This window comes from Oncorhynchus keta, chromosome 10 (assembly GCF_023373465.1).
Source record: "Oncorhynchus keta strain PuntledgeMale-10-30-2019 chromosome 10, Oket_V2, whole genome shotgun sequence".
In the NCBI taxonomy this organism is placed as follows: Eukaryota; Metazoa; Chordata; class Actinopteri; order Salmoniformes; family Salmonidae; genus Oncorhynchus; species Oncorhynchus keta.
In genome coordinates this window covers 48524745-48540190 of record NC_068430.1, presented here as the reverse complement: position 1 = coordinate 48540190, position 15446 = coordinate 48524745, and the positions used below count along the sequence as shown (strand labels likewise).

General features: G+C 42.8%; 1 protein-coding gene across 8 annotated transcripts in view; it reads right to left on the bottom strand.

The window, feature by feature from the left end:
• chd6 (chromodomain helicase DNA binding protein 6) overlaps positions 1–15446 on the bottom strand; it is a 109637-nt gene that overhangs the window by 61242 nt on the left and 32949 nt on the right. For all 8 annotated transcript variants that reach the window (XM_035778483.2, XM_035778482.2, XM_035778484.2 and 5 more), the window contains exons 7-18: positions 13633–13691; positions 13157–13274; positions 12866–12952; positions 12558–12692; positions 12055–12176; positions 7746–7989; positions 5077–5253; positions 4604–4747; positions 3880–4135; positions 3575–3785; positions 1344–1539; positions 330–494 (exon numbers count right to left, since the gene is read on the bottom strand). In XM_035778483.2, the coding sequence (XP_035634376.1) occupies positions 330–494; positions 1344–1539; positions 3575–3785; positions 3880–4135; positions 4604–4747; positions 5077–5253; positions 7746–7989; positions 12055–12176; positions 12558–12692; positions 12866–12952; positions 13157–13274; positions 13633–13691 (1914 nt within the window). The remainder of the gene's footprint in view (positions 1–329; positions 495–1343; positions 1540–3574; positions 3786–3879; positions 4136–4603; positions 4748–5076; positions 5254–7745; positions 7990–12054; positions 12177–12557; positions 12693–12865; positions 12953–13156; positions 13275–13632; positions 13692–15446) is intronic.

The window sequence follows — 15446 nt, the reverse complement described above, 5'->3', positions numbered from 1 at the left end:
GAGGGGTACTAAACCAGGATAGTCCAAAGGAACATGTTTATCAAGTCCGATGACAACTGTTTGTGTTGTACTGCAAAACAGGCAACAAAAGCGTTAAGGGACTGCAGTGCAGTGTGGATGACCATACAAATGTCAAAGACTACTACTACATGAAGGTGGTAGACAACGCAATCTTTATACAAAGAAAACCCTGACATCAAACATTCATCCTTTACAGTTTAACCTGGTCCTAGATCAGTTTGTGATGAGCATGAGGATGAATGACAATAGGAGTTGGCAAGACAGCACAAACAGATCTGGGACCAGGCTGTTATAGCACAGTCTCTCACCCCATTGAGGCTGCCCTTTCGATTGATGTCCTGCAGCACGGCCTTGTCTAGACCCAGCTTCAGACTGGCTTTGTCAAACATCTCCCTCTCATATGAGTTCCTAGTGATCAGTCTGTACACCTTCACTGCTTTACTCTGGCCGATGCGGTGGCAGCGGGCTTGGGCCTGGCATGGACAAACACAGAGCAGTTTTTGTTGTATTAATACTACCATTAACAGTGTGTGAAGAGTAGTCTTTTTCTATATGCCATGTCATACTCCATGCACACATGAAATCTGCTGGAAATATACTGCCCTACCAATAAAATTGGTCGAACATGAGTTAATTGTAATTTTTGCAACATTAAATACATGCTTAATCATGTGGACAAGTATCCTGCCTCTATTGTATTGTGTTTTGGAGAAAATGCAGGTCATGTTAGCAGCAACTGCATAAAGTTACTGTGAAACCAAGGTAAATAAAATCTATTTTTCTCAGTTCCACGCTATGAGCCTTACTTAACTGCCCTTTTGCTTGGGAGGGCAGTATATATAGCCGCCCCTTTCATCTGAAGCAATTTACAGTGTATACATTTTCATAGGGGTGAACCCAGCAGGAACGGAACCAACAATCCCGACATTGCTCTATCAACTGAGCCACACAGGATATCGATACAATGACAATACAACTTTACTGTCCATGGTTACAGTGCACAACAAAAATGTGTCTTGTCTCTGCAGTGCAGCGCACGTGGTTGGAGAGCATGTTGTGGGGTTAAGTGAATTTCTGAAGGGCCCAGCAGTAGGGGATTGTTGTTAGGAACTGAACCCAGCAGCCCTTCAGATGCCAGATCAATTTTTCTTTTTTGAACAGGCAACCTTTTGGCTACAGTTCCAAATCCTTAGCAGCTAGGCTAACTACTGCGCCATGAAACCACTTCAGGAAATTAGTATAATACTTTTAAGTCCAGCACTGGGTTTAATCGAGGTCCGAAAAACGTGCCCTAAGTGGTACTGAACTTTGTGCTGACTAACCTGTAGGTCATTCTGGGGGTTCCAGTCCGAGTCGAAGATGATGCAGGTGTCTGCAGCGGTCAGGTTGATGCCTAGGCCCCCAGCACGAGTACACAGCAGGAACACAAAGCGGTCCGAGTCCACCTTACAGAACCTGTCAATCGCAGCCTGGCGCAGGTTACCCCGCACTCTGCCATCGATGCGCTCATAGGTGTACCTGCAACCAAATATAAAACATATGAAAGTACTGTAACGACCTCAACCGAACACCCAGCAACCTCAAGAGGTTTGGATCTTTTGCCGTAATGGCTAATCTGTTCAGCTGACAGTCGCTGGACCCAGGTTTGTTCCCGGTCGGGGTTACCCTTGAATTTGCGACAAAACACACACTCCCCTATTTCAGCCATACCCATTGCTGACAGGTATATCAAATCAAGCACACAGTCATGCAATCTCCATACACAAACATTGGCAGTAGAATGGCCTTACTGAAGAGCTCAGTATCTTTTAACGTGGCACCGTCATAGGATGCCATCTTTCCGTTCTTCAAATTTCTGCCCTGCTGTTTCTCAAACTAGACAGTCTAATGTACTTGTCCTCTTGCTCAGTTGTGCACCGGGGCCTCCCACTCCTCTTTCTATTCTGATTAGAGCCAGTTTGCACTCTTCTGTGAAGGAAGTAGTACACAGCGTTGAACGTGATCTTCAGTTTCTTAGCAATTTGTCGCATCAAATAGCCTTCATTTCTCAGAACAAGAATAAACTGATGAGTTTCAGAAGAAAGTTATTTGTTTCTGGCCATTTTGAGCCTGTAAATCGAACCCACAAATGCTGATGCTCCAGATACTCAATTAGTCTAAAGAAGGCCAGTTGTATTGCTTATTGAAATCAGCACAACCGTTTTCAGCTGTGCTAACATTATTGCAAAAGGGTTTTCAAATGATCAATTAGCTAATCTAAGTTCATCATTTTAAAAGGATAACACAACAGGCCATTGGAACACAGGAGTGATGGTTGCTGATAATGGGCCTCTGTATGCCTATGTAGATATTCCAGCTACAGTAGTCATTTACAACATTAACAATGTCTACACTATATTTCTGATCAATTTAATGTTATTTTAATGGACCAAAAAAATAGCTTTTCTTTCAAAAACAAGGAAATTCCTAAGTGACCCCAAACTTTGGAACGGTAGTGTATATAATGATTTAAAAAAATGCAAAAATGTAATCAAAATAGAAATAGAATAGAATAGAAATGCCTTCTGGAACATGGGAATCAAGCTCTATCGACAAAGATCAGTGGGGACAAATTGTGATGGACTACCTTCTGTACAGTCAGTGTGAACCGGAGTGACTTGACACAACAGGCCAAACGAGCTGTAGCTAGGTACAAACAGAAAAGCGTTCATCCATGTATACAGGTAAGAGTCTAGCTAGCTACATTTTTAGATATTATACGTTTTCGTTGCATGTTAAAATTGTACTGTTAGCTCGCTAGCAAACGTTAGTTTGCCCGTTGTGTATTATCTATGCAGCAATGTTATTTGTAATCTCAGAATTCCATTTGCATTGCTAGTTATAGCCTAATGTTAGCTAGCCAGCTGACATTGAACCTAGTTGGTTAGCTTTAGCTACCTGCAGATTCATACTACAGCATTTCATGAATGGTGGCTAGCTATCACAATCCGTTTGTACTGTAGCTATGGGTTGGGATTGTGGTTCATTGTTTAGCTAGCTAGCTACATGTCTAAACAAAAGACTCCTCTTTCCCAGATGATTACAGGACCCATCAAGTTAGCCAGGTGTGTCTGGGTGATTACGGCCATCTATTGTATTTCATGAACATGTGTACATGTCGAGACAATAGTGACCCATCCACTTAACTACAATGTAGCTGGGGGGTGGTTATAGTATTTCTTTCACATGACCAATCAATTTAAATAAGTGTGTCTAGGTAAACATAATCTAATAATTATGAAATATTTTTATCTGGAGACTTTCTTAGTTTTGATACTGCGACAATGCAAATATTCAAGTAACCATTTCACGGTACCACGTGACAAATACACTTTGACCTGCACCAAAGTCAGATTAGGATATAGGCCAAGGACTAGATAAAGTGTATTTTTACCTGGAGTTTTTATCCTATTGTAGGCTACTACTTTCACCACTTTTAGTCTTGAAATCTTTGGTTGTTTACTACACTATCACTGCCCCAAACCCCGGGCTCTATCCTCAGCCCCAGGCTCACCTCCTCTGGATGAGGTAGTCCTCCAGGATATCCAGGCAGCGCACCATCTGGGAGAAGACCAGCACCTTGTGACCACCAGCAATCAGCTTAGGCAGCAGTTTGTCGATGAGCACCAGCTTCCCCGCCGCCTGGATCATTGCCTGGAGGTTGAAGTCCCAGGCATCGGGGCTGTGTGTTTTCCTGAAGCTATCCAGGATCTTCTCCTCCGCACCTGGAAGTTTCCATCGAAAATTGACATTTTATTATGAACTGTGAACATTTTAAGTGGTTTTTTGTTGTTGTGTGTTTGTGTTTCCACATGTCACCTTTGATCAGGTAGGGGTGGTTGCAGCACTTGCGCAGCTCCATCATGGTGTTTATGAGGTTGGGCATGTTATGCTGGTTGGCCCCCTTGGCCAGGAAGGTGAAGTTCTTCTCAAGGATGGCACGGTAGTACTTCTTCTGCATGTTGGTGAGCTCCACCTCAATGATGGTCTCCTCCTTGGGTGCCAGGTTCTTCTCCACGTCGTCCTTCAGCCGCCGCAGCATCATGGGCTTCAGGATGGCCTGCAGCTTCTTCACCTGGGGTAGAGGAGAGCAGGGTTGGGGTCAAAGGAGGACAGAGGAGGTCAGGATCTGATGGTCTGCAGTAATGAGACTTAGAATGTCTAGCGTAGCTACAGACTTAACAGCATACAGTTTGGACTTAGACAATTCAATTGTTTGTTTAGTCTGGCCTGGACACAACATTATGTTTACTGTGGCGCTATTCATAACAATATGTTTAAATTGCCCACACCTGCACTGCAGATGCAACAACTTGATACCGACACAGATTCAACAACTGCTTGATGATGTAAAGTGCAGGCTTTCCGTTTTGTTCAGAAGCATGTTAACTGCCATTAAGTATACGAAACAATGTTTAAAAAGGAAATTGCCGAAGGGTGTCTCTGAGAAAGAATCAACATTCCCATAAATTCCCAAATGTAGGTTTCCCACTTTGCGACGTGAAAAGGGTATCTCAGAGAAAAAAAAAAAAAAAAAAATCACCTGTTCCTCAGTCTTCAGATCTCCAAACTCCTCTAGAAAGAGGCTCTCTGAGGGGAACTGTAGGGGCTCCAGGAAGTTGAGAAGACTGAAGAGCTCCTCCACCGAGTTCTGCAGAGGGGTACCAGTCAGGAGGACTTTGTGTTCCTAAAGGGGGTGGTAGAGGTGGAAGAGCCGGAAGAGCCCAAAAAATTTACAATGCATGTATTACACAACAAAATGGTACACAGATTTGAGTATTTTATACATAAAAACATTTAGAGCTTTTCATGCCACTCAAAGACACATATCATCCATGTAACTCAGAGATTCCCACTCGCTAGTCTGGCTCATTACAATGTTTATTTTTGTGCAGGAATGTCCCTCTTGACCAAGGGAGGGCATCCATGCTACCATCAGCCTTGGCCGGTGCTGCACTGAATTGGACTACAACGACAATGCAGACGGCCAAGAGAGTTAGCTAGCTACCCCCTCACCAGGTTCATGAGCTTGAGGCCCTCCAGGAGTTTACAGTTGCGGTTCTTGAGGCGGTGGGCTTCGTCGATGACCACGCAGCGCCAGTGGATCTTCTTCAGCTCTGGACAGTCGGCCATGATCATCTCAAAGGTGGTGATCACCCCGTGGAACTTGTACCCGCCCGACACTATATTTCCCTAGACACAGAGAAAGACAAAAGTTGGAATAAAATAAAAATAATTAAGAATACCTTTAACACTTCTTTAACACACACTTTTTAGAGCCGTTCTTTAAAACACTGCTTTAACACTTGGATGAAAACCGCTATGTTGTCCTCAGGGAGTTCTGGTCCGAAACATTTAATCCTACCACAGTAAATTAAAAACAATGCCATGGCAACAGATTGCTGTCCTCTTCGATCAAATATCAAAACGTTGAAGTCGTTCGTGTGAAATCCTCACATTTTGCAGGGTTGATATTAGAACTCATTCGAATATCTTGTAACATTAGAAGATCACAAAAGTAGAGGCATGGATGGATGAGATGGTGTGACCACCATTTGCCTCATGCGGCACGACATCTCCTTCACATAGAGTTGATCAGGCTGTTGATTGTGGCCTGTGGAATGTTATCCCACTCTTCAATAGCTGTGTGAAGTTGCTGGATATTGGCGGGAACTGGAATACGCTGTCGTACACACCGATCCAGAGCATCCCAATCATGCTAAATTGGTGACATGTCTGGTGAGTATGCAAGCCATGGAAGAACTGGGATATTTTCAACTTCCAGGAATTGTGTACAGATCTTTGCAACATGGGGCCGTGAATTATCATGCTGAAACATGAGGTGATGGCGGTGGATGAATGGCGCGACAATGGGCCTCAGGATCTAGTCATGGTATCTCTATGCATTCAAATTGCCATTAATAAAATGCAATTGTTTGTTGTCTGTAGCTTATGCCTGCCCAAACCATAACCCCACCGCCACCATGGGGCACTCTGTTGACAATGTTGACATCAGCAAACCACTCACCCACACAACGCCATACACACTACGCTGTCTGCGATCTGCCCAGCACAGTTGAAACCAGGATAAATCCGTGAAGAGCACACTGATCCTGCATGCTAGTGGCCATCGAAGTGATTCTCCCACTGAAGTCGGTTATAACGTCGCACTGCAATCAGGACAAGATCTTGTTGAGGACGATGAGCACGTAGATGAGCTTCCCTGAGACGTTTCGGACAGTTTGTGCAGAAATTCTTTGGTTGTGCAAAGCCACAGTTCCATCAGCTGTCCGGATGGCTGTTCTTAAGACAATCCCGCAGGTGAAGAGGCCGAATGTGTAGACCCTGGGCTGGCGTGGTTACACGTGTTCTGCGGTTGTGAGGCCGGTTGGACAAACTGCCAAACTCTCTAAAACAATGTTTGAGAGAAATTAACATTAAATTCTCTGACAACAGCTCTGGTGGACATTCCTGTAGTCAGCATGCCAATTGCACGCTAACTCAAAACTTCGGTGTCATTGTGTTGTGAGACAAAACTACACATTTTAGAGTGGTCTTTTATTCTCTCCAGCACAAAGTGCACCTGTGTAATGATCATGCTGTTTAATCAGCTTCTTGATATGCCACACTGTCAGGTGGATGGATTAACTTGGCAAAGGAGAAATGCTCACAAATAGGGATGTAAACAAAATTGTTGCACAAAATGGAGAGAAATGAGCATTTTGTGCATCTTATTTCAGCTCATGAAACCAACACTATAGACAGTCAATGGCTCAGCCTTTTGTCTACTGTAGATTCATACATACACAGCTTATGTTTGACCCATGCAGGCTCATACAAAAACACACAGTACATCTGCATATCTTGTGTAGATTGAAACATACGTCCCTATATTAATTAGTAGCGGCGCCCCTAAAACAATCTGATTTTTAAAAAGTAAACAAAAAGCGAGATACACTTTTAAGATCAGTGACAAGTTACAACGTATATTTGTAGCATTTGATGCATTCAGTCTTTTGGGGGGTTTCAATTAGGTAAAGTTCTCCATCACTGTGACGTATTTCCGTCATATGGAATCTTATTTTTTAATTTAATTAATATTTTTATTGAAAAGGACAGGAATTGGTCAGATTTTTTTGCTTAACAACTGAGGTCACTTTGGGTGACTTTTTAAAAGGATATTCTACTCCAAAATGTATTAAAATAATGAAATATAATTTTCATTTAACTAGGCAAGTCAGTTAAGAACAAATTCTTATTCACAATGACAGCCTACCCCGAACGACACTGGGCGCCACCCTATGGAACTCTCAATCACGGCCGGATGTCATACAGCCTGGATTTGAACCAGGTACGCCTCTTGCACTGAGATGCAGTGTCTTAGAGCACTGCACCCCTTGGGAGCCCCAAATATAATGAATTTAAAATCGTTATAACCTGTAGCATAACAGATGCAGCATAGCATCTTAGGAAAAAAATTGGCTTAAGCTTGGGGTTGCCAGGGCGTCATGCTTTTAGGGAAAGAGGATCATTTTGTAAACATATTAAACTGCGTATTTGACGAATTTAATTTATTTTACCCCCCCCCCCCAAAAAAACATTTAACGGAAATCCGTCACAGTGAAGAAGAGGTTTAACCCTTGCACTCACACATCATCACACACACATCCTCCATGTTGGCTCACCTGCTGGTCCTTGTGGTGCATCTCGTACTGGTGGATCATCTGGCGGCTGATCTGGCTGCCGTGGTAGACGATGACATTGATCTCCGTCCAGGTACGGAACTCCCTCTCCCAATTGGTGATGGTGGAGAGGGGGGCAATGATGAGGAAGGGCCCCCGCAGGCCCATGGAAAACATCTCGAAGAGGAAGGTGATGGACTGGATGGTCTTCCCCAGGCCCATCTCGTCAGCCAGGATGCAGTTCTTCCTGTATGGGAAGAGGTGGGAAAACTGTTGTGATAAACAGGAAGATGCAGGAATCACGTTGGTGTCAAACATAAAATCAAAATGTCATCAAAAAAGACAAAAGGTGCGGGGGATGACCTTTACCATAGAAGGCGAGTAAAAGGTCATCTCGGAACATAGAACCAAATCTCACATGTGCTGTCCAGCTGTGTGTGCACATGTGCTGTCCAACTCAGTTTGATTCTGGGAGCTAAGGTTTTCAAATCTGTTACATTTACATTTACATTTAAGTCATTTAGCAGACGCTCTTATCCAGAGCGACTTACAAATTGGTGCATTCACCTTATGACATCCAGTGGAACAGCCACTTTACAATAGTGCATCTAAATCTTTTAAGGGGGGTGAGAAGGATTACTTTATCCTATCCTAGGTATTCCTTAAAGAGGTGGGGTTTCAGGTGTCTCCGGAAAGTGGTGATTGACTCCGCTGTCCTGAGCGGAAGTAACAATCCTCAATAAACCTCTTCCAAAGCCAGTCCCCAACCCCTCCCATTCACAATAACCCACCTGTTTACAATCCAAGCGAAACGCGATGCACTGAATGATAACATATAGGTATCTAACAAATGTTTTTGATGCAAATATTTCACAGGTTAGAAATTTAAAGATAGTCCACCACACCAAAAGTTGTCATACCCTCCATCTCAGCCTTGAATGATTAAAGGGATAGTTTGGGACAATAACAATTTACCTACATCCCCAGAGTCAGATGAACTCATGGATACCATGTTTATGTCTCTGCGTCCAGTATGATGGACGTTCGAGGTCGCTTTGTGAGCCAATGCTAACTAGCGTTAGCGCTAGCTTAGCGTAAAGACTGGCTGTGCCCGAAAACCTCCAGTCAAGGAAATATTGTTTGATATCAGTGTACCATAAATATTTGGTTAATTTGAACACCTAATCTCGCCTTTTGATCTTGCCTGGTTTCAATATGTGTTATTTATTTCCGGGCACAACAAACCATTTGTGATTTTGATGTGAACAAACTGAACAGCTGTCTGAGCCTCTTGTAAGGGATGCAACACCACTGTATTGTCCATCAGAGTGGATAAACAACAAAAGAAAAAGCGATACACGGCAATTACTTTGAACGAGCTACTCAAATCTGTCATAAAAATTATACTCCAACACAACTGCCCAAACAGACCAATTTCTCTGCATTTGAAGATTCGATCTGATTTGTGTTCATCGTTAGAAAATCAAACATGATGTTTCGTTACACTACCAGAGAAGCAGTTGTAGCCTTTCTTTTGAGTAATGAAATTCACTCCAGGTTCTTAGACACTTTTCAATATGTAGGCAACATGGTAAAAAAAAACTCCTAAGACTTATTACAGTTCTGGGCAATAAAAAGTTATTTCTAAACATTTTGCAGCAATGAAAGAGACATGCAGAACGGCGTGTGGCAGGAAGCACAATTGCAAGTTAAATTGTGTTCAACATTGCAAGACAGTCAAGTGAGTTTCACCTTAACAACTTACCCTAGTCATTTATGTGGACAAAAAAAATATCACAGGTTACCACACTTGATCAGGGAAAACAGCAATATGCCTTTACAGGAATTGCCTTGGTCGAAACACGACGCAACTTATTTTATTCAGGGCCAGTCAGTGGTGTAAAGTACTTCAGTAAAAAATAATATTCCAAGTCATTATTGGGGGTATCTGTACTTCACTATTTATATTTTTAACTACGTTTACTTCACTACATTCCTAAAGAAAATAATGAACTCCCTGACACCCAAAAGTACTCTTTACATTTTGAATTCTTAGCAGGACACGAAAATGGTTCAATTCACGCACTTATCAAGAGAACATTGCTGGTCATCCCAACTGCCTCTGATCTGGTGGACTCAATAAACACACATGCTTTGTTTGTACATGATGAGTGTTGGAGTGTGCCCCTGGCTATCCGTAAATAAATAAAGTATTTGGTTTGAAATATACTTAAATATCAAAAGTAAATGTAATTGCTCAAATATACGTATCAAAGTAAAAGAAAAGTCCTTTCAAATGTCTTGTTTGTTTAAATTTACGCATTAGAATTTGTATCCGCTCTAGTCGGACTTCAGCTGCAGATTTTCTGCCCTTTTCTTTAAATCTGAAAACGTTGTGAAGCTATGCTCATTTTCTGAATATTTTTTTAATTTTCTGAACAATTGCAGAAAAGCAGTGTCCACAGCTTGTATACTTCGTACTTTGGCGAATTTAGTACGACATCTGGGAACATTTAGCTCGCTAACTAAACTCAGCAACAAAAAAAACGGCCCCTTTTCAGGACCCTGTCTTTCAAAGATAATACGTAAAGTGTTGTAAAGTGTTTAAACACTGTTTCCCATTCTTGTTCAATTTAAAAAAAAAAAAAAAATTATTTCACCTTTATTTAACCAGGTAGGCTAGTTGAGAACAAGTTCTCATTTGCAACTGCGACCTGGCCAATGAACCATAAACAATTAATGAACATGCACCTGTGGAACAGTCGTTAAGACACTAACAGCTTACAGACGGTAGGCAATTAAGGTCACAGTTATGAAAACTTAGGACACTAAAGAGGCCTTACTACTGACTCTGAAAAACACCAAAATAAAGATGCCCAGGGTCCCTGCTCATCTGCGTGAACGTGCCTTAGGCATGCTGCAAAGAGGCATGAGGACTGCAGATGTGGTCAGGGCAATAAATTGCAATGTCCGTACTGTGAGACGCCTAATACCTAGCTACAGGGAGAAAGGACGGACAGCTGATCGTCCTCGCAGTGGCAAACCACGTGTAACAACACCTACACAGGATCAGTACATCCGAGCATCACACCTGCGGGACAGGTACAGGATGGCAACAACAACTGCCTGAGTTCCACCAGGAACGCACAATCCCTCCGTCGGTGCTCAGACTGTCCGCAATAGGCTGAGAGAGGCTGGACTGAGGGCTTGTAGGCCTGTTGCAGGTCCTCACCAGACATCACCGGCAACTACTTTGCCTATGGACACAAACCCACCGTCGCTGGACCAGACAGGACTGGCAAAAAGTGCTCTTCACTGACGAGTCGTGGTTTTGGCTCACCAGGGGTGATGGTCGGATTCGCGGTTATCGTCGAAGGAATGAGCTTTACACCGAGGCTTGTACTCTGGAGCGGGATTGATTTGGAGGTGGAGGTTCCGCCATGGTCTGGGGCAGTGTGTCACAGCATCATCGGACTGAGCTTGTTGTCATTGCAGGCAATCTCAACGCTGTGCATTACAGGGAAGACATCCTGCTCCCTCATGTGGTACCCTTCCTGCAGGCTCATCCTGACATGACCCTCCAGCATGACAATGCCATACTGCTTGTTCTGTGCCTGATTTCCTGCAAGACAGGAATGTCAGTGTTCTGCCATGGCCAGCAAAGAGCCCGGATCTCAATCCCATTGAGCACGTCTGGGACCTGTTGGATCAGAGGGTGAGGGCTAGGGCCATTCCCCCCAGAAATGTCTGGGAACTTGCAGGTGCCTTGGTGGAAGAGTGGGGTAACATCTCACAGCAAGAACAGACAAATCTGGTGCAGTCCATGAAGAAGAGATGCACTGCAGTACTTAATGCAGCTGGTGGCCACACCAGATACTGACTGTTACTTTTGAACCCCCTTTGTTCAGGGACACATTATTCTATTTCTGTTAGTCACATGTCTGTGGAACATGTACAGTTTATGTCTCAGTTGTTGAATCTTGTTATTTTCATACAAATATTTACACATGTTAAGGCTGCTAAAAATAAACGCAGTTGACAATGATGACGGTTTTTTTTGTTGGTGAATTTATATCCACACTAGGACCAATAGGCATACTACGTACTCAATGTAAGTCAAAAATACTACAGTTCTACTACTTCCATCATACTGGATGCAGAGGCATAAAAATGGTATCCATGAGTTCATCTGACTCTGGAGAAGCTAAAATCACAAAGTATCCCTTTAAGACAAGACAGCAAGTCTACTATACATGTCCCCACTGGGACTACGTCAAGATTTTGAGGAGGAAGAGGGGGATAGGCGTCCTACCTGTTGTACCAGTTGAAGAGCAGCCAGTTCATGCCTTCCAGCTGGTACTCTCTCAGCTGATTCCCATTTCGGTAGTCTTTGGACTTGTCCAGCTTCTGCCACTTGTCTGGCTGCGGTCTCTCCTGCTCAGAGCGCGCACACACACACACACACACACACACACACACACACACACACACACACACACACACACACACACACACACACACACACACACACACACACACACACACACACACACACACACACACACACAGGGATGACTGTCCATCTCAAATAAGAGCCACACACACACAGGGATGACTATCCAACTCAAATAAGAGCCACACACACACAGGGATGACTATCCAACTCAAATAAGAGCCACACACACTCACACACACAAGGATGACTATCCATCTCAAATAAGAGCCACACACACACACACACACACAGAGAAGTCGACTGAACCAGTAATCTACATTGTGTAGATTACACGGGAGGGACTTTCTAATTACACTCACCACAAATTTGTATTCAGGGATCCTCTTGATCTCCTCGAACTCCCGAATCTTCCCCGGGTCCACGTCCTCTTGAAGCTCCCATGTAGCCTCCTCATAAGACAGGGAGCACCATTTCACTAGGTAGTGTGTCACCTCCTGTAAACATACACGCACACGGATATAGAGTGACAGTCAGTCAATGAGTCAGTCAGACACGGATACATACAGAATGTAGCCAGTGAGTCAGATACACTGACTGAAGCACACACACACACACGCTTGCATAAAAAAGGTCATTGGTGGTGAGTAACTGGCTTTCCCTGTCTCACCTCTCCTGTCTCTGTGTCTGTAGTGATGGCCACCTCCAGAATTCGATCCACCTCTATGTAGTCAGGGTTAAAGAGGTCTTCATCAGGCTACATGGAGGAGTAGACGTCAATCAATATAAATGTGTTTCATGTGATACTTTACATAGCTATACATGTTTTATGCAAAGTACAAAATGTACACAACCACAAATAAAAAAACTGTCCCAGAGCAGCCAACAGTACATTTTTATATACAAACAAAAAATATCCCCCCCAAAAATTCTGAAAAATGTGAGATGTGAGTAGGCTCACCTCAACAAATATGTGCTTCATTTGGGCCTGCTTAGTCCTGAAGCGCTTGATTTTTTGGTGTATGCGAGGGTCCTTCTCCAAATCCTCTAAGGTTGCCCACTTACAATGCAGGTAGGAGCTGTGAGCAAGAGTAAAGGGGGGTTCACGTTATAAATTCAAGGGGAAAAGCATCTCAAGTAGTGTGTACACAATGCACTAAATTAAACTAGTCCACCATTTAAGAAGCAATCCCACAGGCCATAGTATCTTAACAACATGTACGATTTTAAGAACATGGAAATACATCGTATAACATAGATCAACATGAGAAAATCCTCCTTTTGATTGGGCGCAGCTTTGAAAACCTCTCGAGAGCAATACCATCATAATATGTCATACACAAAGAATTCTTCAAAGGGAATTGGGACTATTTGATGCTACAGAATATCTGTTATCAGATAACCACTGTCACTTTCCACCTTGCTAAGCACACTTACAAATTTCTGTACTTGACATAGAACTCCTCTGACTCCTCAGGTGTCTCCTCAGGGGATGCCTGGAAAGAAAAGAGAAAACAATATAGAAAAACTAAAACATCAACTAAAGTATACAAACATGTTGCTAATCCACAGGTACCTTGTTGTTAGAGTGTGATACATAAATACACACACACACACACACACACACACACACACACACACACACACACACACACACACACACACACACACACACACACACACACACACACACACACACAACCAGTCAAAAGTTTGGACACACCTACTCATTCTAGAGTTTTTCATTATTTTTCTTCTTTTTTTTTTTTTTTACATTGTAGAATAATAGTGAAGACATTAAAACTATGAAATAACACATATGGTATCATGAAGTAACCAAAAAAGCATTAAATCCTTGATGACAGCTTTGCACACTCTTAGCATGCTCTCAACCAGCTTCATGAGGAATGCTTTTCCAACAGTCTTGAAGGAGTTCCCACATATGCTGAGCACTTGTTGGCTGCTTTTCCTTCACTCTGCGGTCCAACTCATCCCAAACCATCTCAATTGGATTGAGGTCAGGTGATTGTATAGGCCAGGTCATCTGATGCATCTCTCCCCTTATCGGTTGAATAGCCCTTACACTGCCTGGAGGTGGGTTGGGTCATTGTCCTGTTAAAAAAAACGATAGTCCCACTAAGAGAAAACCAGATGGGATGGCGTATCGCTGCAGAATGCTGTGGTAGCCTTGCTGGTTAAGTGTGCCTTGAATTCTAAATAAATCACGACAGTGTCACCAGCAAAGCACCCCCACACCATCACACCTCCTCCTTTCTTCACGGTAGAAACCACACATGTGGAGATCCATTCACCTACTCTGCATCTAACAAAGACACGGTGGTAGGAACCAAAAATCTCAAATTTGGATGAATCAGACCAAAGACAGACTTCCACCGGTCTAATATCCATTGCTCGCGTTTCTTGGACCAAGCAAGTATCTTCTTCTTATTGGTGTCCTTTAGTAGTGGTTTCTTTGCAGCAATTCGACCATGAAGGCCTGATTCACGCAGTCTCCTTTGAACAGCTGATTGAGATGTGAGATGTGAGATGTGTCTGTTACTTTAACTCTGCATTTATTTGGGCTTCAATTGCTGGTAACTCCAATGGCTGGTAACTCCAATGAACTTATCCTCTACAGCAGAGATAAGTCTGGATCTTCTTTTTCTGTGGTGGTCCTCATGAGAGCCAGTTTCATCATAGCGCTTGATGGTTTTTGCGACTGCGCATTTGACTGACCTTCATGTTTTAAAGTAACTAATTGGCTCAAACGCATTGAGGAAAGAAATTCCACAAATTAACAAGGCACACCTGTTAATTCAAATGCATTCCAAGTGACTACCCCGAGGCTGGTTGAGAAAATGCCAAGAGTGTGAAAAGCGGAAAAGGGTCGCTACTTTGAAGAATCTCAAACATAAAATTTTGATTTGTTTAACACTTTTTTTGTTACTACACAATTCCATATGTGTTATTTCATAGTTTTGATGTCTTCACTATTATTCTACAATGTAGAAAATTGTCCAAATAAAGAAAAACACTTTAATGAGTAGGTGTCCAAACTTTTAACTGGTACTGAATATAATTATTTTTTGCAGAGACCTTCGTTTATGATCCGAGAGACAAGTCACATATCTTGCTCAGATTCTCATCAGATCATCCGAGAAGCCTCCAAGGTAGCTAGCTAGCTTGTAATCCTGCAAGTGTAGCTAACCTTATTAATAGATGTATGTAATAATTGTTAGCTAAGATACAGT